Source organism: Sceloporus undulatus, chromosome 4 (assembly GCF_019175285.1).
Source record: "Sceloporus undulatus isolate JIND9_A2432 ecotype Alabama chromosome 4, SceUnd_v1.1, whole genome shotgun sequence".
Taxonomy (NCBI): domain Eukaryota; kingdom Metazoa; phylum Chordata; class Lepidosauria; order Squamata; family Phrynosomatidae; genus Sceloporus; species Sceloporus undulatus.
In genome coordinates, this window is record NC_056525.1 from 146966461 (window position 1) to 146991776 (window position 25316).

General features: G+C 39.9%; 1 protein-coding gene across 1 annotated transcript in view; it reads right to left on the bottom strand.

The window, feature by feature from the left end:
- DNAH5 (dynein axonemal heavy chain 5) overlaps positions 1 to 25316 on the bottom strand; it is a 166712-nt gene that overhangs the window by 98196 nt on the left and 43200 nt on the right. The window contains exons 17-28 of the mRNA XM_042465764.1: positions 24610 to 24755; positions 20385 to 20547; positions 18838 to 19083; positions 17001 to 17191; positions 16809 to 16905; positions 15045 to 15181; positions 13386 to 13587; positions 12414 to 12649; positions 7009 to 7227; positions 3794 to 3856; positions 2310 to 2548; positions 898 to 1138 (exon numbers count right to left, since the gene is read on the bottom strand). Of these exons, the coding sequence (XP_042321698.1) occupies positions 898 to 1138; positions 2310 to 2548; positions 3794 to 3856; positions 7009 to 7227; positions 12414 to 12649; positions 13386 to 13587; positions 15045 to 15181; positions 16809 to 16905; positions 17001 to 17191; positions 18838 to 19083; positions 20385 to 20547; positions 24610 to 24755 (2180 nt within the window). The remainder of the gene's footprint in view (positions 1 to 897; positions 1139 to 2309; positions 2549 to 3793; positions 3857 to 7008; positions 7228 to 12413; positions 12650 to 13385; positions 13588 to 15044; positions 15182 to 16808; positions 16906 to 17000; positions 17192 to 18837; positions 19084 to 20384; positions 20548 to 24609; positions 24756 to 25316) is intronic.

The window sequence follows — 25316 nt, forward strand, 5'->3', positions numbered from 1 at the left end:
TGCAGTTGCTTAGCGGCAGTGGTGGCATTTTTTAGTGTGATAAAACCTGCTTACAAACTGAAATGTGACTGTATCCTGTTGGGGATAAGTCACATTTTTTGTAATGCAATAATTTTCTAAGGCGCGTTACAGACTGCCGAAAAGTGGTGGCCTGCACTCGCCCCTTTCCTCGCCAGATCGGGGCCTCAGAGGCCAGAGCGGCAGCCACTGAGGCCTTGATCCGCTGCTTTCCAGGCCGCAAGGAAGGGGCAAAAGGCCGCTTCCCCGCAGCCTGGAAAGGGGTGTCCTTGGGGCTTCAAGCCCCAAGGACACTCCGCGGCGGCGGGGAGGAGGAGAAAGGGGCCGCTTGGCCCCTTTCTCCTCTGCATCGCTGGGTGCAGTCATCTAAAGGCTGCACCCAGCGACGCAAACCTGGAATGAGCTCTGAAAAGGAGCTCCTTCCGGGTCCGCGGAAAGGGCACACTAAGCACCCTCACGTGGCCCCACTACGTAACAACCGTGCCGCCTCGTTTGGAGGTGGCGCAGTCGTGACATAGTCATGGCGGCAGCCATGTGGAAAGGCTGCCGCCATTTTGTACGTGCTGAGCACGTACTAGGGTTGGGGGAGTGCGGAAACGCCGCCGTTTCCTAACCCTAGTACGTGCTCAGCACATACCTAAAGGCCCGTCTGTAACGGGCCTTAGTGTACCAAAGGTCAGCTTTCCGTATCTTATGGAAGTACCTTAATTTTAATCTCCATATGAACAAGGTAATAAGACAGAATACTCTGACAGAGATGCTAACATATTACTTGGGACTAGGTAGAGTGCAATATAGAATAGATAGATCTACATTTCAATACTGGGGATGTCATACCACTCACTGTAGAATCCATCTCAAACATGTGAGTATTAGTACCTCTATCTCTTCTTTATATTTCAACAAAGGTGCTTCCATGATGTTTCTCAGTTTGAAAGTCTCATTTTCAACATTGAAATTGTGACCAGTAAGATCAGTAATTCGCTTCCAGTGACGGGCCATCATGGCTTTATTGGACATGAGCTCAAACAAAGGGCAACATTCATTGAAGTCATCAATTGTTTTCTTAAGATCCAGAAAGGCTTGCCATTCCTTCAGAGCTCGGGGCAGTTTACGGCACCTAGGTACACACAAACACACATCCAATAATAACGGCCTCTGAAATTAAATTAACATTAAATGCAAAAGAATTCACAGGAGAATCATGATATTCCACATAACTATTCAGATGTAAGTCCCAATAAGTTCAACAGAATTTCATTCTGAAGAAGTATGCATAAGATTGCAAGTGTAATTACCTTAATAAGCGCGCACACACACACATATTATATGAGCATATAATCTTATCTCTCCTCACAACCCTGTGAGCACAAAGGTCATAATAGCAATTCAACTAAGACCTGGCTGGTCAAAGTAAATCAGAGAATAGCTTAATACATACACATTTTAAAGGATGAATGTAACATTATTTGTAACCTATCCAAGACTATACTCAGTTCTTTATTTTTTTTCCCTGAATGGAGTGCTGAAAATCCAGTTAGAAGTGAACTAGTATTTTTTGAAACATTTTAGATGGGAAAAAGAAGCATATAGTACTAAACTAACAGAGGAGCAAAAAAGTATATCTACAAAGGAAACTATCTTTGATACTTGGATATCTTATCCATTATCATGGTTTAATTTTGATTTACAAAATGAACACAAGTGTCTTTGTTGTTTACAGGGACCATCTGTCTATAGCAGGTGTGAGAAATCTGTGGTCCTCCAAATGTTGTTGGACTGCAACTCCCATCTGCCCTATGCAGCAAAGGCAATGGTGAGAGGTAATAAGCCCAGCTGTTCAAGTACATAGACAGTCATGCATTCCTTAGCCTGATCTATAGTTAAGGAAAGAAAAGGCCAGTCTGTGCTTAATAAAAGGAGGCCTCATACAGAATTTCCCCATTGATATGCAAGACACATCTGCATCTCAGTAAAGCAAGAATCATCACACTTTCCCAATTATGAGAAACGTGAAAACTTAATCTGGGAGCAACAACATAAAGGATGAAAATGAAATCAGTGAAGCATTCCACCCCAGCAATACAGATTCTAAAGAGGATTACATTAAAAAAAAACAATTAATTAAAGCTAAATCTTCTTTCCATTGCACTTTGAGAGATCTGCTTTAAGCAGCTAAAGATTAACACCAAATTTGTAGGAGTAAATACATGCTCCCACCAGCCCACTTCAGATAAGAGGTCACAGCAACTTGTGCTAAACACAGATTTAATACCTCCATGTTTTCCCACCTGTTTTGAAACTCAAGAAGTTCATTATTAATCTTCTCAATGTTCACTTCGGACCAGAGGATATCATAGTAGCCATTTACGGTTTCAATTATATTATTGTAGAGACCGTAAAGCTTCTGTAACAAGTTGAGCTGCTTCTTTATCTCAAGGAGCTGCGGGTACTGAGTCACAGGTAAGCCAAACAGCTCTTCACCCCCAGTATATGTGATGTATTTCCGATAAAGATTGTCAAACCGATTCTAGAGTTTAAAAATGAAAGTGTAAGGATACTCATGATACTTAAAATCACAATAAATAAAATGGATATCACTCAGGGAGGCACTCATCTAAAACAGGATCAATCAATAGCCAAGATAAATAACACACACTCCAGTGTTTCACAGATGAAAAACAGCACACATGTAGTCAAGCAACATTAGAGTGTGGTCAAAATGGCAGAAAGTTATCGATGAGGAGGGACAGACAATCTAGGAGATGCTGCAGTAGTTTGGTTTTGTCTGAACTTAATGTGAAGGCAAGATTCCTCCCTTTTGTCTCCTCATCCACTTTCATACTCTTTCATCTGCTGAATTAACTGAAGGGTGAAACAGATGGTGAAAAAAAGCCAGCTTCCCAGCAGTCTGAAGACATGACATTTAGACAGCAGCATACTCTCAGTAAGCCAGAAAGCCGTACAACCAAGCGCACATGTGGCAGATCAATGGTGTTTCGGTGGAGCAGTGTTTACACACTCTGCACTGAAGAAACGCTGAAAAAACACCACCGTGCCTGCATCCTTTCCCTAGAGCAAAAAGGAGCAGCTTTCTGTCACTCCTTTTTGTGCCGGGAAAAGGCTGGGTTGGGCGCGTGGTGTGCCATTGCCGTGGCCCCAACCCAGCAAGAAAAGGGGCAGCGGCAAGCCACTCCTTAACTGCCATCTGTTTCACCCCTGAGTTCAAACTCCTTTGGCACTTTGAACTCAGTTGGTAACAACATGTTTTTTCTCATTCAGCTATTTTCTCCAGGCTTTTTAACACAATGGAACAGCTAAACCATCTCTCCAGTTGTTGATAAGTCACTCGACAGATATTCCTCCCCTTGGGTTCTATGGCAGGAGAACAGGGAGATATAAACTAAATAGATGAGGGAAGGTTGCAGGGGAGTGCTTTTTTTCAGCTAGCAATAGCTTGTATTCCTTCCCTGTGCTCAGTACCTACTCCTTAGGTACTCTCACCTTAAACTTTCCTACTTAATTTCTCCTTCATCTCTAAATTGCAGTAATGTGAAATTGCAGCAATACCAGTCACAATCAGGCCTAGGTTCTATTGTTACTACAAGCCCACTGAATCAGTTAGATTTACCTACACAGTGCCCAATGAGGAGAAAATCCACCCACAAGTACAAGAGATTTGCCCTTAAAGTAGGACACCTTCAGAACCAATGCTGAATGTTTACATCAGGACTGATGGTGATGCAGTATGTTATTGATCCAATGACTGATATACCTGGAACATGATCAGCCTGTCACTAGCTTCCTGGGGTTCAAGACCAGCCACCATGGGACCATTCTGGAAGAGAAGGTTGAAACTTCACTTTAATAAATGTCACACATAAGCTGGTAAAATCTTTCAGGAAAAAAATATACAATCCTAGGTTTTAAGGATTTCCATTCTGCCATCGCTATCATGGCTGCCTCATTAGGGGATTATAATATTATTTTAACAATATTAGTAGAAGTTGTACAAGCTCTGGTTGCCATGCCCTAAGCAGATCTCAGTTTCAGGAGCTTCCAGATTTAACAGTAGACTAGACAATCAAGAATATACATTTTGAGTACCCCAGCAACTGACAATGTCTTTTGCCCTGTGACACCCAGCTGCATTGACTATAAAGATCCAAAAATGGAAATACAGTTTATGCTATGTGGATGGCATAATGCAATAATACAACAATGCAATTTGCAATGTTTACGTACTTCAACAACTGAGCTTATTCATAGTGACACATCTAATCACAAATAGATAATTCACACATGCATCTTTGCACCTGATGCTTGCAATATCAGGGAAGGAGGGAGAAAGAGATGGGGGGGGGAGAGTTACTGAATAGAAGAGACAGAGAGCCTCAACAGCTAGGGTGGCCAAGCAACAGAGAACAAGTATGTTGTTCATCTTTTACATCTTTACATATTTTAAAGCAGCAGATTAGGGAATGATTAAGGCCCAGGACTTTTGCAAATGTACATTTCCTTATCATTTGCCTTTTCAGTGCAGTTAGTTCCTACTGCTGTGCAGAGAAATGCAGATTCGTTGATTAAGTGTCCTTAAAGTCTTTGAAGGAAAGGAGTGGGTAGAATACAAGATAGTCATCCTCCTGCTTTTACCTACAGTTACCTTGCCCTGTCCCTCACCGCTCTGACTGGCACAAGCTGCCAATATGCAGCTCATCAAAATTACAGTAACTAGGTTCTCGGTAATGTATACGCATATGTGAACCAGCCCTTATTTTAAGAGATACCTGATACTTCTCAAGGGTTAGATATCACTGTTCGTAAGAATCTTACTGGATGTAACACCATGGTTCTGGAAATCTCAGTGAATTATAATCCCCACCAAGAAATGGTTTTACCTTTGTTGAAGGTAGATTGTTCTCCTTTTTTCAATGCAAGCTATTTTGGTTAAATATGTTCTTGGGCAGGTTGCCTTTTTCTCTTTGCTAAGGATCTTTTATATAATTTAATGCATCTTTAAATATTAACACATGGTACATAGTACATGGAGGCTTGAGAAGCCTTCATAAGAGAAAGCAGGTTCTTGTTAAGTAAGTTTAAGAAACTTTTGTTTTGTTTGTATTATTGTAGGATATTCATTTTTTGATTGGCGAGAAACATAGACTTTGTGATACCATGGATTAGAGAGGTTTACATAAATGAAAACTCTGCAATAGGGCAAGGTAATGCCACCTTGTTCATAAGAAAGCTTCACTTTTAGTCTATCAAATTATTGTAGGCCCAGATGTTCACTTTCTTACATGTTAAAATTTCAACTGTATCTGTCATATTTGGTCAGTTTATATGGTCCAAACGTGGATGCAGCTACCGTTGTTGTCTTTGTTATGGGCCATCAAATCATTTTTACCGTACAGCAGTTTTATGAATAAAGAACCCTGGGTCATCTACAGCTCTGCTCAGGTTTTGCAAATTCAGAGCTGTGGCTTTCTTGAGTCAATCCACCTGTAATGTAAGCTTCTTCTTTACCTACTGCCTTCAGTAGGTAAAGCCCTTTTAATTTCCAGACAGTGTTCAAGCTTGATTTGCCATATATTGTCTTCTGGGTGGTCCATGGCATAATTCTTCCCCAGCACCATGTTTCAAATGAGTTGGGTCTTTTCTTTTTCCCCAGTCAGTTTTTACTCCACTTATCTTTCACAAATGTTTAAGTACACTTGTCACTTTTAACTATAACTATGAAATTTAGGGGACATTTCAATAATAGATTAAAATCTAGATGAAAATATTTTGATGATTAGGTATTTGTCCATTGATGCAGGTCTCTTCATATGATAGTAATTATTAAGATTTACCAGACTGGGTATATTCTGTCTTTTTAAGTTAAGTTGAAAGGGTTCTGCTTTTATGACCCAGCCTTCTAAGGATTATGCATGTTAAATAAACATATTCATTTATCATGCCACCTTTTTCTCTGAAAGCTATTAAAAGGAAAATATCCCTAGAAATAAGGACCATGGCCATGATCCCTGAACATCTTTTCCCCTGCAACAAAGCTTTTGGCATTTCACGATCCAAATCCCTCAGTGAACTTTCATCCATTACCTCCTTGTCTTTTTTTTTTTTTAACTATACAGTATACATTTGCCTAAGAATTTAGGTATCCTGCAGAGGCCCTCCTCTGCATCCCACCAGTGAAGGCAATGCTCTGTAGGAGGAATCAGGAGAAGGACTCTCTATAGAATACTCTCCCCTTAGAGGCCTGATTGGCACCAAAGCTAGTGGCAGGGTACCAAGTAAATAAATGGCTTCTTCCTAGAGCCTTTGCAGCCAATTTATTTGATCCAAGCTTAAATTTATGCTTGGCTTTAAATGATCTTAAATTATACTAACCAGTATTAAAATGTTTTGAATTTGTCAAATGGCCTAATGTATTTTTAGCCTGTTTATGTTATTGTTATTCTTCTAAACTGTTTTTGAAGTGTTAAAACTTATTTTATCATACATAACCTTAGCACCCTCACATATCAGGTAGGATTAAAGTATTTTAATTAATTAAATAATAATAATAATAAAATCTTTATTTATATCCCGCCCTTCCAAAAAGATCAGGGCGGCTTACAATGTGCAACAAGTGCAAACAAGTACAATTTTAAAAACACATCAACAGCAATACAAATCTAAAATAACAATAAAATAAAGGCCCCGATAGCCCATCCTCATGGCCACGGAAGAGGAGGGAGGCCCACAGGATATTTAGTCAGGGAATGCCTGCTTGAATAGGAAGGTCTTGAGGTCCTTCCTAAATTGGGCCAATTAAATTAATTAATATTTAACATGCACATTCAGAAAAATTAAATCCATTTTTGGAGTTTATCATTTCACATAGGTATCTTCCAAACTCCCCATACCACTGCTTCCAAACTATGTATACAAAGATGAAAATTATTTATACACACACACACACACACACACTGAACTGTATAACTGTACCGTGTCATAATCCAAGTAAAACTGATCACAGTCTTCAACAAATATCTCCACTGTACTTATTAGCTCTCCTCTAAATTTAGGTTGTAATGCTACCAATTCATTCTGCACTTCATTTGCCCGAACCAACAGTTTCTCCCAGGTATAGCGTAGCGTGTCTACTTTTTCCATCTCTTCTTTTGCCACCAGTAACTCATACTTGTTTAACATTGCATAGGACTCCTGCAAAGGAAAAAAAGTTGTTATCTATGATCATCATAATATACATATAAGTATGCATAAAATGAAGCATCCCACTGGGAACTCAGAATCAAAACACCACCAGGTTGTCCTTCTAAAGATCCAGGGTAACTTGTCTAGTGCAAAAGGTAACCTAAAAATCAATAACAAAATGGAAGTTTGAACTAATTAGTTTATGTTCTTCTACCAGATCCAGCCTACATTCTTCATTCATCTGTCTACCACAAGGGGTACAATGTAACAGTTAGACATTTTGTTTGAAAACAGCCATATTTATAATGGTAGATTACTTACTCCAAATGCAGAAACATCCCAAGAGTTATGGCTAATTTGCAAAAATAAAGTGATGTTTTCTTCTCCAAGATGGAACACAATTAAGCCTGGGCTACTGAACAATAGTGGAAAACATAATAGATTTGGAACAATTACTAAGGAGGTCAAGGAAGAAAGCACGCAAACAGGATTACATAAATTCACCCTAGGTAATAAGGAAATTGAAATAGTTGAAGACTTTCCATACCTAGGATCAAACATTGATCAGACTGGAGACTGCAGTCAAGAAATAAGATCACTAGGAATGGAAAAGGTAGCCATGAAGGCTTTAAACCAGATCCTAAAGTGAAAATATATACAAGTGAGCACTAAAGTTAGAACTGTCGAGTCCATAGTATTCCCCATCACCAGGTACAGATATGAGAGCTGGACAGTGAAGAAACCTGACCGAAATAAAATACAGCGCACCCTTCCCTTATACGGGGATCCATTCCAGACCCACCCACCCCCCGCATAAGGGAAAAAACATGTATGCTTGAGACCCATTAGAAGTAATGGGGCTTGTGCCCATGGCGCGGTGTGGTGCCCACAGCACGGTGTGGGACGCACGGTGCAGTGTGGTGCACATGGTGCGGTGTGGCACACACAGCACAGGACACATGGCACAGGGCAAACATCACGGGGGTGCACCCCATAACTTCTTCCTGGTGCGCTGAGGCTTCTTCCAGTGCAGGCTTCCAACATATGCTGGTAACCATGTAAGGTGCGCCCGAATTTACCGTATAAAGCAGGCACACAGTAAATTCATTTGAGACATGGTGCTGGAGAAAAGTGCTGGGGATACCATGGATGGCCAAAAAGAAAAAGAAATAGATCCTAGAACAGATCAAATCTGAACTCTCCCTAGAAGCAAGGATGACAGAAGTGAGGCTACTGTATTTTGGCCATATCATGAGAAGACTCAGAAAAGGCTTTAATGCTTTGCAAAGTAGAGGGAAGCAGAAAGAGAGGAAGACCATATGTCAGATAAGTAGACTGAATTAGGGAGGCTACAGGCCTGAGCCTCCAGGACCTCAGCAGCATGTTTGAGAATGGAGATGTTTCATTCATAGGGTCACCATTACTTGAGGTTGACTTGAGGGCAGTTAACAAAAACAAACAGAGCAACAGTTGACAACATCCACTTTCCCCTCAGCAAAGCAATAGTAAGCTTGGTAAATGGCGTAATTCTCTAGCTGAACATTATCAGAACTGTAAACTGTTTTTCCCCTCCTCCCTCTCCATCCTTTATGAGTGTCATGTCTTAAATTTAGATTGTAAGCCTGACCACAGAAACAGCTGGGCTATTAATCATGGTAAAGCAGTCTGGGAGCTTTTTGGGTTAAAGGAAAGAGTACAAATGCTTTTCATGAATAAATAAAGTAAAACTGAATGAGCAACAGAAAGCTAGTGCATCACTAGCTAATATTTCAATATGCATAATTAAACTCCTTCTGCTCCAATCAGGAATGGTATTTTATTTTACAAGGTGAAGGATGTGCACATATGTACTTCTGTTAAATTAACTTACTATACTTATAAATCAGAGTGGGCAAATGTTAGCATACCCCTCTAGCTGGATATGGGATTTCACATTTGATATCTAACATCAGGCATGTTTTTGAGAGGTCACAATGACATTGGGTAACTAGGTAAGGGATCACACTGACCTAAGGACATGTGGAAGACCTAGATAGTACTAAAATATTAATGCTGAATGAGTGTGCTGATCCACTCCAAACCCTGCCCCAGGTTTTTTGCACTTCCTCTTGCAATGGAGACTGGGGAGATTATCACATCAGCCCCTTTCTTGTTACAGTTATGGGCCTGAACAGACAGGCCAAAATAAAGCTGCTTCGGGTCACTTTGGAGGTATGCTGTTTAAATGTTGCTGGACTGGAGCATGGCTTTGGCGCAGCTTCCGGCCTCTTAGGATGCATGCAATATTTAAACAGCACACCTCCAAAGTGACCCGAAGCAGGTTTATTTTGGCCTGTCTGTTTGGGCCCTATGCTACAAAAATAAAATGTCAATATGCAACTTTTAGAATAGCCATTATGGCATTTTCATTCATTTGTACAACTGGGCTACTGCCCCCTTCATTCTCTCTTACTATCCTTAACTCCACCCTCCCTCCCTTGTGCCCTAAGGTTGTGGGGTAACTTTTTTCATGCAGTTCCAGAGCTCTGCACCCCCAATTTAACTTTTTTAAAAAATCTAAAACTTCAGAGGCTGCAGAGCTCTGGAACTGCATGAAAAACAAAGAAATAAAATAAAAATAGTTAGGAGGAGAGGGGAAAGGGGGAAGGGGGTTCAGCGACACCACGTGACTGCCAATCATGCAAGTGCCCCAGGAATGGCTTTTCGCACCTGTGGCATTGCATGATTGTCATTTCATTCACTGGTTTCCCCTGTGAATGAAAAGGAACAGGAGGAAGATAGGGCAGTTACGGGTCAAAGGCAGCATCATGCATTCAGCATTGCCAATGCCACTTCCACCCCTGGGAATTGCAGTTTAAAAGTCTTGTGTGATAATCTCTTAAGTGACCCCCATTGCAAAGTAGTTAAGAACCATGTCTCCACCTCATCCCATGCTGTGTTCCTAGTCATCCTAGTCATACTTCAAATATCTTGAGGTTGTCCCAAATGTTATTTGTCACTTTGAAGTTAAAGCCATCCGCTGCTGCAGAGTCCTTTTGTCAGTTCCATGGGAAACCCATCAAATCTTTCTTAAACCATTTGGTAGCAGCAAGTACTCCTTGAGGCTATGAAATAGGATATAAAATCAGCTCCAGCTTTAGCCTCATGTGTGCACAGAGGATCCTTCTTATTAACTGAGTTTGCCCTCAGATGCTCTCTGAGCCACTCTACATCTTCCATGGACCTCCTTCTTCAAGAATGGCAATTATCAATCTAATTTAAATTCCTGATTTCTCTCTATCCAACCTTCCACACCTTTCTTTCTGTTAGTCTTATATGGTTCTTAAGGTTGCATTGGTTTTGTGTGTTTGCATGCACCTTTCTACATTTCTAAATCTTTATACTGTATTAATTAAAACTGGAGTCTCTCTGCAGTTAGTATTTGTATGCATAGGCAAAAAGATTCCCTATGGTTTAGTAATCCTGCCTCGATCCATCTGGGAGAGGTGGGAAAATAATAATAATAATAATAATAATAATAATAATGTATTTCTACTATTTATATGTTTAACTGATTCCAACTTCTTTTTGACATTTCTAAGACCTGATATGAAGCTTAAAGATTTCAGCACAGCTAAGCAGAATGGACTCTGTGACTATTTCACTTTGACCCAATGGATACTTCTAAGTCTTTTTTTATCACTGCACCAGCAGCATTCACGCACAGGGTTTCACCTGGTGGGGGGGGAGGGGGGTTCCAGGGGCAGAGCTTCTGGTGGGGCTTCTGGAGCCAGGGTCTCTGGGGATGGGGCTTCCAGGGACAGCACAAGCTCCCTCTCCGTGAGCCAGCCCATCTTTTTCCTGATGAGGAAAAAGACAGGATGGCATGGGGGGAACAGAACGTGCAATGGGGGGGGGGGGTGGAGCAGCACATACGCCGGGGGGCCAAAACAGTATGCACACACACGCAGGTGATGGAACCGTCCATGTGGGGGATGGAGTGGCATGCACACATGGGTGATGGAGCATGTGGAGGGACAGAGCCACTTGCCAGGGGGATGGAGCATGGGGGATGGTGCAGGGGACTGACCAGGTGTCACCCCCTCCTGGGTGTTTGCTGGTGTGGTACACACACACCTATGATGCCACTGCAGTGCACATATATAAGATGAACTATTGGGCAATAAATAAAAATATCATCTATATGTGAATGTTTGCCAAAAGTCCAAAGAAAGGAATTAAAGAATAAGAATCATATTTGTTTTTCACACTATTAATGAGTCCATGAATTGGTGTCAATGTCAATAGAAACTCTCCATTGCTACCACAATTGTGGTAAGGTAAAAATACACTGGCATTGAGAGTCTTCCAACAAGATGTGATTCCAGTTGCTGAAAACAAAGTCTCCAATTAGCAAAGGTATTGTCCCAAAAAGAGAGAAGAATGCTTATGAAGACAGGAAAAAGATGGCAGGATCCGTTTTCATAGTTTCATGAGCTAAAATAACACTAACCTCTAACAATGAGGACAATGTGTCAAAACCCATACCAAAGTCAGAATTCTAACAAGATCGAGTTCCATGATTAAATCCAGTAGTTAATCTTAACTTGACTAGAGCCATTAAATCAATAGGAACTTGATAACTCAACTTCTGTGTGCCATTGATTTTATGAGTTTATCTAATCAGAGCAAGCAATTAGATTTGATTCTCAGAATTAAGCTCACCCCCGCCCCCCAAAAAAACCTCCAGAAAGTCAGAAGTAATACCTGACACACACAAATCCTTCTTAGGAGCCTCTTGTGCGTAATGAGCAGGATATTTTATTACAGGCCAAAGGAAGTGAGGGAAGAGATCAGCTTGCAAAAGTGTAGGCAGAACTTTAAAGTTTTACTTTTCTAGGATCTGAGTAAAAGAGGCAGCCTTTCCTTGGCATTGTTTCCATTTTCTAATGGAAAATGGCAACAGGGAGGATAGCTGTGCCAGTAGGATCCAATTGTTTTTAATATGAAATTTTTATTGTTGTTTTGATGCTGTTATCTGCCTGAATTCCCACTAGGACAGAAAGGAAGGATGTAAAGGGGATGAATAAATTATAAAGTGAAGAGCAGAACTAACTGTGATGGTATCCCAGGTGGAAACTAGGATGGGCAAAATATATACACTTCAGTGCCAGAGTACAGGGAAACACATGAACATAGAATCCCTTTCCACTTACCTCAATTGGTCCCACTTGGAAGTCAATAGGGATCTGCTGCTCCCGGATTTCTTTCAAGGCAGCCATAGCTATTCTTATATCATCCAAGTCTTTAATCTGACGGTTTAGTTTCTTGCTGATTTCCTCCACAAATGTGAAGATGTTCTCCATCTCTGTCCTGTAGGTTTTGTTACAGTAACGTCCAAATGCAACCATCCAAGCTTTGGTTTCTGTTGTTAGGGCCAGCTTTAAATCCACTGGGGAATACATATTCAATTATCAATGACTACTTAAAGAAGTAGTGCCACATTTCTTCCCAAACTCATCTCTCCCCTTTCTTCCCCATTTCAAGAGTTTAATGGCAAGAGACAAAAAATGGCCTTATAACACATTATAACATACAATATACCCACAAGCAGAGTAAAAGAAGAGCATTTTAAAGCAAGATTGGGACAACCTTAATGTAGAAATTCTGGGGAAGAAATATCCTAGGTGATTAAAGATTATTCATGAGTTGTGTAGGGTGTGCAGGGTGGCAGAGCCTACCAAAGGAAAACTGCCTTTTTCTGCCAATTTATATCTACAACAAATGAAATTAAGCAAGAAAGAGAAAATTGAAGATGAGACATTCTTAAGAAGTGAATTCAAAGGATGTAATTTTTTAATAGTATTCAAGCTAACCTAATAGTTGTGTTAGTACCTATCCCTGGGGAAGTGGTTAAAAATGCTGCTTTTTCATCCTTGTTCATTGTAAAAAGTGCACTCTGTGACCACTGAGCCACCAAACTCAGCTGGGGCCTCTTTTCTGTTCAGTTTTGCACCCTGAAACCAACCTTGATATAAAACAAATCTACCCAGAAATAAATCACAACAATGGGACTTGCTCCCAGGAAAATGAACATAGCATTATAGCCCTCATGTTGCTTAAAGCAGCATTATTAGATTGGGAATAGCTAGAGAACTTGCTGACAACTGAATATTAAATGACTGTACCAGTGTATAGTGCGATAGTTCCCACACAGATGTATTCAGGCTCTGAATTAATTTCTAGATCCAAGTCTCTGTAATAAAGGATTTGGGATTCAAATTCAGAGAGCAAAGGGCTGCCTTTAACAAAATCTTCAATAGTCTCCTCTTTGTCCTGTTGCCAGATGTGATGATAACATTTGAAACGCTCCAGGGCTGCAAGGACCTCCTGGAAACATCAACAAAGTAGAGAAGTAAAATGACTGTAGACAGCCAGTTCCATTGCAATGTTTTGCCTCAAACTAAGAAAGAATGTTCAGGAATAATTAAGATAAAGCTGCCTCAAGTCATGCAGCACATTAACTGTGATAGCCAAAAATTGCCCTATGAGCAACTTAAACGATTACCTATGAATTCTTAACCAAGGCAATTTTTGAAAATGAGAACCAATTCACAGTTATTCTGAGCACTTAAATCAGAGATTTCCATACTGGAAGAACTTTAAGAGTTACTGAGCTTACTAAGCTACAACAGCCAAAAGATAATGGTGAAACAAAGCTGGTCTATTACTGATCTTCCCCTGCAATATATGCTGCAAGGGAGCACTTGGTATGTTCTATGGCATCATTCACAAGAAGCAGAGTTAAAGTCCAACTGGCCTTTGCAAAAATCAGCAATGAACCAAGTGAACTTCCCTGAATATATCCTAGAAGGCATTCATAGGTGATGTAGAAAGCATTCACTGAAAAGCACTGACATATGATGGCCAAGTTGCAATTCTTAAGTAAGTTAGCATAACTTGAAAGCTGAACAAACGTAGTTTCCATAAAAAGTCAAATGAGCATGTTATGTGAGAGCAAGTTAAGCCTATGTCCCAAGAGACCAGCACTGTCAGTTAAGAAAGCTGTCCCAACAGTTCTATGTACTGACTCCTATGCATTTCAAAAGAGAAAGCCCACATAGACAAATCATGCAACTGAAAATTAAATAAAGCACAGAAACAGTTAAAACAGTGTCAAACTGCATTAATTTCATGGTTTAGATGCAGCTGGAATGTGACACCATCATTTCTTGGATTACAGTGTGGATTTGGTTCACTGGAACCAGTAGGACCCAGAATGTTTATTATTATTATTATTATTATTATTATTATTATCATTATTATCTAAATGCCACAGTCCTTCAGAAGAGATTCTTGTATTCATTTGAAGTGGGGAGAGAATGGTTGATTGGCTTATTTTTCCTCCTTCATACATGAAGGAAAGTAACAAAAGCAAAAAGGAATGAAACATTCTAGTGGCCCAGAAGATTTATTTTTCTCTGCCAAGGAAGTTTGTCATGTTTGACAGACTGTCAATGCAGAGTTTGGCCCTGGCCATGCTGAGACTATGGAAGTTGTAATCCAAAAAAACTAGTACAGATTGCTGCCAAACTCAGGATTAACCTTGCAATAGCATTGTCCCCCTTTTCTGCAACCATGCTTTACAGGCTACAGGCTCTGCCAGTTCCTGCAGCCTTTCTCCTCCTCCTCCTCCTCCTCCTCCTTTCCTTTGTTCTTTCCTCTTTATTCTCTGCTCTGTAACCTTGCACCCTCTTCCTGTACCCCTCTCTCTTCTTTATTTGGGTAATTCCTGAAATCCAGTTTTGCCATATTAAGGGAAAATGCCCTCTTAACATATTGCTTACTCTTTTAGTGGAAGTAATAGCTGTACTCAGAACAGACATCAGCTTTATTATTTCTTTATTCTCTGAAACAATTTTGTAGTAGTTCTTGTTTTGGATAGTTGAAGGCAAGTTCAAAGAAGCTGAATCTGAAGCAGTATCTAAAAACCACAGAAAGAAAGAATTTCACATTTATGCCATAGGCTGCAGAGGTATAAAGAAATAGAGCATCTCTAAAATAATTTTGTTATAGATTGTGTTCTGATGGGTCCACATGAAAAACTCAAGCACATCCTAAAATTCTATGATAACAGTTACATAAGAACACAGGGAAGTGTCTTATGTCAAGTTAGATCTGCCATTGGTATAGCCCAGTATTGTCAACTCTGACTGGCACTAGTCCTCCAGGGTTTCCATAAGGAGCTTTTCCAGCACTGCCTACAGATACCAAGGGTAATTTTCTCCATTTGAAGCATGTGTTTTACCACTGGACTATGAATAAACTTAGTTGTGCAACCTATTGACATTAGGGCTAGAGCTAGGATTTTCCTGAGAGTGTCTTTTTCACGGTTGTGCAGGTGATGGTTTGCTACGACTCACAGCAGGCTTTGACTAGATTCACATATTATAGCAAGAAAGGAAGACATTTGTCATCTGCCCTCACTACACTCATCTGCCTTCACTACACATTTTAACATCAAACTCAACCTTTGCTATACACTTCCAAAAACTTGCAGTAGGAAAGAAAAGAGTATTCAAAAATATTTTGAAAATAGTTTTTTTTAAAAAAAAAAGTATGTGTTCCAAATGTCAGGAAACCCTGACAAGAAGAAGCCTAAACTGTCAAGAACTGTTGCAGCTCAAGAATTATTCTGAGCAAATTTCACACTTTTTGTGCAAAAAGCAGTTTTCTGTATGGAAACCAATATTTCAGTATTGCAGAATACAGAAAATTCTGCTTACTGCCCAGAAAATGCTGTTTTCTGTGCAAAACAACAACAATAACAACAACAACCCACATGGGAAATTTGAGCAAAGTAAGTCCTGAACTGATAATAGTCTTCAAAAAGTGCAGTTTTCAAATGCTTTTTTGGAATGGGAAGACTTTTTTTTTAAGTTAGGTTTTGCTTCCTTCAAGAGCAAACTTATCAACAAAGTACATCCCTAGCTTCAGGAGGCTGCTAAAGCAGACAAAGAAAGACTCAAACATATTCTCTGTTTAAGGGGAGAATGGGCTCTATCCTCTGGGAGGCACATCTTCCAAATCACTTTATATAGTCCATGTTGGCAGTCCATTAGGTTTCCAGAGTTGAGAGGTTCTAACAAAAGCTTTAATTGACAGATCAATTGCACTGCAATTTATGAGCCCATTATTGCTCTGAAGTCATCTGGAGAGGTCCTTCTTCTCACCATCCCACCACCTTCTCATGCTTCTTTAGTGGGGAAAAGGGAGAGGATTTTCTTGGTGGCTGTCCAGATTTGAAACTTGCTCCCTAAGAAGGTCAGGATGGCCACTCCCTTGCTCTCTTTCCATCGAGAAGGTAAGCTATTTTTCTGCTGTCAGGCTTTTAGAAAATGACTGGGACAGGCATTTAATGTGGTGTGGAGCTGTTTTTAAAGTGTGTGTGTGTACTCATTTTACTTGTGCATTTCATCTTACTTGTGTCTTTCTTACTCTGTACTCTGGCTCAATACACAAATCTGAGCTAATCTGGCTCTGCACCTTGTATAATAAATTTATTTGATAAAACCTAACCAAAAAAAAAATTTTAAGAGTAAAAGCATTACCATGGATGTTTTCAGCTTCCGTTTGTCTCATTTCATTCTCAGAATCACTGTCATCACCATTTTGTAAGGCAGCCATGTTTCTTTCCAGCATCCTTTTCTGTGGGAAAAAGAAGACGAAAAGAAAAAGATTTGGTGATGGCAAAACCGAATGTATGTGATTCCCAAAGCTCTCAAAAGTGCACAAGTACATACCTTTGATAGTCTCTCCTTACTCCATTGGCCAACTCCTTTCATGACACTTACAATACTATCTACAGCTTTGCTGAGTGTTTGTTGCACTTCCTCAAGGGCTGGCATCATAGCAAAATTTGGAATGGAAAGGATAACATTTGCCTTAAATATGGGCTGAACATTCTGCTTCTGCTTGAAGGCATTCTCATCATCTAAATGGAAATGCAAGACATGTTAAACTGCTGAGAAAAATATGACCCACGTCTTCCAAGCAAACCCAGTAGCTCATTTTATTAGATTTGAACACAGCTTGTGCTCAGGATACAGTTGGAAAAAATAAAATTTGCCTGCCTCTGTGACACAATGAAAGTGAGCTACAGGTACCCACTCTCCTGGTTTGGTTTGTAGTGTTAAAATTAAAAGAAGGCTCTCTACTCAAGCTTGATATGATAGAGCAAAAGAAGACACTTGGATGGACGCAGCCTATTATGTCACAGCCACCTATGGCCCATGTTTGCCATGTAATCATTAAAAGTATAGAATAAGCATGCTTTGGGGACGTGACTTGGCATAAGGTCTGCAGAGACAAAATGTGTCTTCACTATGAACTCATAGGGGTAGCAGACTTCCAGCATGTGCACTGGACCCCACACAGTGTCTCTTCCTACCAGAAACACATGTTTAGGTATGGTGTCATGCTGTGAGATCACTTTGAGCCTTATCGTTTCTGTTTAAAGAACACAAGCTGTTTAAAGAACACAACTGATATGGCACCATCAATGAAGGATGATTTTATCATAATCTATGGGGTGAAGCAGACCTGCAGCTTGGAGCAGCCTCCGGCCTTTCCAACCCCATGTGGGACCATGGTGACTAGACAGCCCACTCTGAAAGTGTGGGTGCTGGCAGGAGCAGATTATTGCCACTCCTTTTTGTGCCTGCTTTTTTCTGCTCAGTGCACCCTCGTCATGGCTTCCATCCGCTTTGAGGAGATGTACTGACTACACGCCCTGATCCAGAAGTGGACAGAAGCAGTCTTATTTGGCCCATCTTTTTCGGGCCTATAATAATAAAACTCATGTTAATGAGTTAATAAGGGAAAAGAGTTAAAAATGCATTTTCAAGGTTTTTGCATTTCTGTTGTCATCTGTTTGCATGTCCAGAATTGTGATTCTTAGATTTCCATTAAAAGGGTTAAAAAATGCATACATACCCTATCCAATAACACCAGTGTGAACTACAAAACCATATCAAGAAGAAATTGTAAACTAGGAAATCTTAGCTGCTCTGTTCCTGCATGGCAGGGGGTTGGGCTGGATGGCCCTTGTGGTATCTTCCAATTCTATGATTCTATGATTCTATGTTTGATCACTAGAGCCTGCTTGGAGCATAAGATGTAGCTGAGAAATACAGTCATGTCCACAGAAGTACAGTAGAGAATGGTATAATCAGCAATATTACTTGTCCACTTCTTCCTTGATCCATGCTATATCTGCACAAGGCTTTATCGTCACAATCACCTTATAATATAGATGGCAATGGGGAAATCAATTAGCTCTGCCAGTCCTGTCTTCTGTGTCATCGCTGATGCTACAGATATTTTTCGAGGCAACAAATATATTTCTCAGTTAGCTGAGATCGAATAATACCCCATCTTAAATTTTCAGCAGGAGGCAAATGTTCCATTATTATATTTTAAAAGCTAAATTTTACATAACTCATTTACCATCACTGCAACTATCAGCTCCATCATAATAGCTTGCTAGAAAAGGGAATATTTAACCTATTAAATATAGTTTTGCAACAACACCAAAAAACCAGAACATTGTGACCAGGAGGAGAGGGAATGCAGTAATACCTAAGAAGCTGATCATGGAAGAAGCTTGAATGCGCTTCCGTATGGACTCCAGGGTGTTGCGAGTCACCTTCAGAAGAGCATCCACATTGCGGTGGTTGAAGTGTGACAACAGCTCTTGGGCTTCTTCCTCTAGCATTTCCATTTCCTTCTTTTTTTTCTTAGTTAAAGGGGAAGATAATCCTGTTGAAATCCGGCTAGGAGTGTGTGAGGATGCCAAGGTGCTTGGTGGTCCTTCATCTTCTGCTGCTGGGAGAAACAATCAATTGAGTTAGAATTCTGTCCAAGCTTTAAGCAAAATCTTAGTGTTAGTTGTAGATCTCTTGCCTTATGTGTGTAGCTCTATACCATCCATATGTCTTCATGGTTCTCAGTGATCAAGATCTCATGAAACTTACCGCTATCTACTCCAAACTTTCCATCAGCTCAGGAGCTAAAGATAGCTACAGGAACTGCTTTTGTAATTTCAGACAGAGGAATAAAAGCACATTATATCATATAGAAATCATAGTGTCTGCCAGTTCATTTCAGAGCACAATTCAAAGTGCTGGTCATAACCTATAAAGCCCTACATGGCTTAGGTTCAGACTATTTGAGAGATCAAATAGTCTCCCCATACAAACCACCCAGAGCCCTAAGATCATCTGGAGAAGGCTTTTTTTTGATCCCACCACCATCCTGGGCTCATTTAGTGAGGACACTAGAGAGAGCCTTCTCAGTAGCTGCTTCCTGGCCCCCTCCCTGCTGGCCTTTCACAGGCAAGCAAAAACATTTTTATTCCAGCAAGCTTTTTTAAAATCATGCAGGCCTTGTTTTATTTACAGTGGTACCCCGGGTTACGAAATTAATTCGTTCCGCGGTTAATTTCGTAACCCGAAATACCTTCGTAAGCCGAATTCCCATAGGCGCTAATGGAAAAATAGCTCTCTGCTGCCCTCCGGTGGCGGAAAATAGCGCCGCGGTTTTTTCGTAACCCGAAGAAACCTTCGTAAGCCGAAGCAATAAATCCCTATGGGATTTTTTCGTATCCCGAAAAATTCGTAACCCGGCGCATTCGTATCCCGGGGTACCACTGTATTTTTTTGGGGGGGGGGAATTATTTTTAACTTTTGCGTGTTTTAACTTTTGTATGTTTAATTTTAAAAAAACTTTTTACTATCTAATTATGCTATTTTAATTGGGTTTTTTTTAATGTTGTTTTAATGTGTTTTTATATTGTGAGCTGCCTTGGGTCCCTTTTTGGGAGAAAGATGGGATAATAAATAAATACATACATACATACATACATACTTACATACTGTACACTATGCTAGATACAAATTGACTCAGAAAAAATAAGACAAAGCTTTCGTGTAAGGAAAACAACTTTTATTTCCCTTTTTAAAATGTTAGATTAATATAAATCTCAGAATTGGTACATTTTTGAATTGACTCTATACAGTCATTCCTTTAACACTGATACACATAAACTTACCCATCCTAAGCAAAAGCCAATGATATTTTAAATGACGCATACCAGCCAGGTGATAAACTACTAGTTTACTACTTACCTCCATTATTTTCCTCACTTCTGCTTCCAGTCAGAAGCTTTTCATCAGTATCACTTTTGTTTTGTAAATCCATGTCTAATAACATGTTGATAAGCTCATTAGTTGCTTCTTCTACTAAAGAACTTTTCAAGTGTAGTGTGTATGCTCCCTTAATACACAGTTCCTGCAAACAAAATATAGAATTCCAATACTAGTTTAAGTCTGGTTTAGCAATGCTAGAGCTCAGGATACATCTGAATCTTCATGTGCTATGTATACAGAGGAAAAGACCAACTCACACTATTTTAAGAAATATGGATTGTGTTCCATTGTTGCCCATCAGGCAGAACTGTAACATGCACAGAGAGAAATTGTGCCAAAGGATTTGTGTTCAACTGTGCCACAACTTAGTAGTACCCATTCAATAGGATGGGCACAATGGAATCTATCACTGCCGGGTACTCTTGCTTTCAGTACCAGTCTGCCACTTACCTTGTGTGCAGCATGTTTGGCAAACCATCTTTCTCTTCTGTTTGCTTCCCAAATCTTCACCCTCTTCCAAGCCCATACATTTTCTTCTGTTTTATTACTGTGTTTCATTCATTCCTTTTTAGTTTTATCTAAGTGATGCTTTGCTTCTAATTCTCTTTTCAGAATTTCTTTTTAATCTTTCCTCTCTTCTCACCACCACCACCATTTTGGTTGGTTTGTCTATGTGGATTTGCCCAACATTTGTCCATTCTTAAGCCTCTCTTTTCTTTGCAGCTAGTGTTCTTGAAGGTTCTTGAAGGTTATCCTTCCATAGCTACATTTCTCTGAGCTTCCCCGTGACTAATTTTTATTCCGGTGCACATCTCATTCCTTCGATGCTCCAAGCACTCCTCTTGCTCTGCTCTTCCAACTCATCTTGCCTAAATGCTAGCAGCCTCATCCTCATCCACTATTTCCTTCCTTACATTTCTACTGTTCCCATACTCACAGTTCACAGTGTGGACCAGAATCTGAAAAAAATATTTTTGGACTGCCAGTCCCAGAGTCCCTCAGCTGGGATTTAGGGAATTGTAATCCAAAAGGTAACTTTTCCAAGTTCTGATCTGTGTTCTCGCTCTCTTTCCTAATTTGCTTCCACAAAGCAGCTGCTGAAAGCTGAAGCTTCACCATAATATCTGAGGTGCCAATAGTGCTTTCCCATCCTGTCTCTACTCTCTTTCCCCATACCTTGTCTGCCTCATATGGTGCACATGCTGAACTGAAACCCCATTGTACTTGAGACCTCAGGCCAGTGCCTTCTGTGCTGCCTGCTAATAATTCAGCACTTGTCATCCTATGCTGCCTACATTCCTTTCCTTGTCTCTGTAATTTCTACCTTTACCTCTAGTACTTGTTGTTCTTAAAAGCTCTCTGTTATGTGAGAAAGATGCTTATTTCCCAACTCTTCTCCTTGCCTGTTATCTAGTCTGTCAATGTTCTGCTACTTTTTTACTATGTTTGTTTAACCAGTGTGGAGATGATGATTGTGACTATGATACTCGTTTCAATGAATACTACTGCACAACTCAAACAATCTGACACAAGTATATGTCATTTTAAGAACTGTGTATCCTGACTGCCTCAACATGGCACACAGGAGTTATTGTAAACAGAAGATGCTGACTGGAGAGAGAGAGAGACTGGCCATGGTGATCTTGTGTTGATGCTGCCTATCTGAAGAGGAAAGACTGTCCATATAGCTTTGTGCTGGTTTGTTGTGTGCTTTCAAGTCATTTCTGACTCATGGCAACCCTAAGACAATTCTGTCACAGTGGTTTCTTTGCAAGATTTGTTTAGAAGGGTTTGCCTTTGTCTTCCCTCTGAGACAGAGAGAGTGTGACTTGCCTAAGGTCACCTAGTGGGTTTCCATGGCCGAGTGGGGATTTTAGTCTTGGTTTTCAGAGTTGTAATCCAATGCTTAAACCACGACTACATCATGCTGGCTCTCTCATGCTGGTGGAGCCTGCCTAAAGAGAAGAGATTGCCTATTGTAACCTTGTGTTGATGTACTCTGCCCAAAGGGGAGAAACTAAAAATTGTTATTTCACATGAACAATACTTGGCTGAAAGAAAGAAAAGTGTCTACATATTGTCTATCACCTTCATGAGAAAGTGCTTGTGAGAAAAGTGGTTTTTACATTCCAGACAGGCATCTCTTAATTTACTTTGTTATTCCCTCCTATTCCAGCTAATTGCCACTGATAAGATCCCTCTAAGATACATCTTCTTGCTGTGTGCCAGTTATTTTTCTAAAGGGTAGTAGCCACTGAAGAGTTGGCCACTATTAGGGAATGGGAAAGTATCAGAAAAGCAAAACTGAGAAAGGTTATGGTTATTCTCACATAGACCGATTCATAACTAAAGCTTGTGTAGTCTTATATTTATTATCTTTTGAAAGCCAGATTGAGAAAAAATAATTTTAAGATGATGATGATGATGATGGTGGTGATGATACAAAATTAAAAGAACTAAGACAAACTCAAAACAAAACTAAGGTGATGCCTTGAGTATGTCTCTACCCAGATTCCACTTTTAAAATAAATTTTGAGAGTCAATACTGCACATGGGTCAAGCAAAATGACAGGTGATTACTTGCAACATAAAATTCAATCATTACTATAAATGCAGAAATCTGTACATTACTATCTCCATTGAAACAGGCATGGTCCCCCACTCCTATCTCTTAGACTGAGAGATTAAGTGTGCTTGCCACTTGTCAGCTAATTCTGGATTCTGTCTGGGGGTCACTTCCATCACCTTCTGGACATCTGAATACCCATTGTGTGATGATGGATAAACTACATAGTCAGAATCACTTCACTTAAGCATTAAGTATTGGAATTTCAGGATGTGTATATGGGAAATGAACAGACTATGTCAGGCTATTTATCATAAGCATTCATGGATATATACACATAACATTCCCTTTCAAGCAAAATACAAACATGGCAATGTCTGGGCACTCAACTTCGTTATATTACATTACATAGAAGGCATTTTCTATTATCATATCATATCATACGGCCATCATGGTGTTGTAGTTTCATAAGGGACTCTCTATTCAGAGCCTTAACAGATAATTAACACTTGTAAGAAAAATTGTCCTTCAAAAGCATCTAACATAACCTCTTATCCATCATCATCACCACCACCACCACCACCACCATCCAGTGAGTACTATTAAAACATATGTCTGTTCCTAGTAAAGCGTTACCCATATCAGCATAAATCAGGATTTTAGGGCAGCATTTCCAGCCAGTCATCAGTCTATTACATCAGGAATAGGGAAGACTGTTATTAAACAGATGTCCTTGTTGGAGATTGCTGAAATCACTCTAATTTGGGTCCTGTATTTTAGCTCTTCTCTCCTGATGCCCACCTTGTTGTAATCAATTAACCAATTCAAACAAACAACTCACTTTGTCATAAACTGCTGTCAAGTCAACCTTGACCTATGGCAACCCAATGAATGAGAGGCCTCCGAGCCTTCTTGTCATCAACAGCCCTCTTCAGTTCCATTTCTCTCTATTATAGTAGTTCCTCTTGTCTGTGCACACGTTGCTGATTGCATTCAGGCTTCTGGCTCTATTTTTGTCACCTTTTACTTTTGCTTCTTATCTACCCTTAACTGTGTGAAGAGTTCCATCTATCATCCATTAAAGCTTCACTTTCTTTTTGGCTGCAGATAATGTATTTTTTTTTTGCATTCTTCTCTGACAATGTCACTGGCTTCAGTCCAGAGTTTTTCTGGCTCCAATTAGGCTTAACAATACAAATCTAATTTTTACATTAGCTTTAAATTCTATGGGGATGTTCTTCAGGTTATATTTTGGCACAATGGCTGGTTTATCATTCTTCTTCATTTCATTACTAGAGTAGCCTTTATGAATCCAGAACACACCTCCAATAATAATAAACCTGCCTCTGTGAGTTCCCAAGTCTGTGTCTAAATTGTTCCACTCTGGGTTGAGCCTGAGATGTACAGTTCTTCCATACATAAATTTCCTGCCACTCAAAAAACTAGACAGCAGGAAGAAGAATTCTAACTAGCCTTCTCCTTACATGAGGTCCCTAAGAGCGAGAAATTTTGGATGGACAGAAGAACATACACTCCTAGAAGCATTCATACTGTTTCCATCTGTATTAAGGCGATAGCACAGGTGAGACACAGGATTACCCCTCATCCCCTATGAGAACTAGACCTATATAACAGTACCTTTGTTATGTGAAGGAATTGCTCACAGGTCAGTGTATCATCTTCAGGAAGGTTGCAGAGGGGCACACTGCTCATTTCTTGAAGAACAGCATTAATACGAAATTCTATCAAGTCATTTATTCGATCTAGAAGCAGTTCAAGGTCAGCTTGAAAGATAAAGAGGAGAATGAATATAGTTTACAAGTCTGTGACTTTTAGAAATGACCTTTTTTACTTTTGAGCAGGAACTTTTTAATGTTTTAGGGAAATATGGAAACTTTTTAAACCATCATTTAAGGACATACTTCTTTCATAGCAGCTAGCCTGTTTTTCAGCTCCAAAACAAGAGGTCGTCAGAAAAAATATCAAATACAACTGTTCTTTATAAGAAGCTCAGAAGTCAAACAAAACTGTGCATGGTGTTTTGATACAGCCCACAAAGGGCTGGGGAAGTTTGATGGCTGATACATCTTTTGGAATCTTGGTTGCTACTAAACACCAATATAGCAGTACGTGGGTCCTTAGTATCCACCAGGGTTTGATTCCAGGACCCACCAATCCCCCATAGATACCAAAATCTGTGGATGCTCAAGTTCCATTATATATGGTGCTGTAGTAAAATGGCATCCATTATATAAAATCGCAAAATTCAGGTTTTCTTGGGATTGCTTGGGGAAGATTAATATTTTCAAGCTGTGGATGGTTGAATCTATGGATGCAGAAACCAT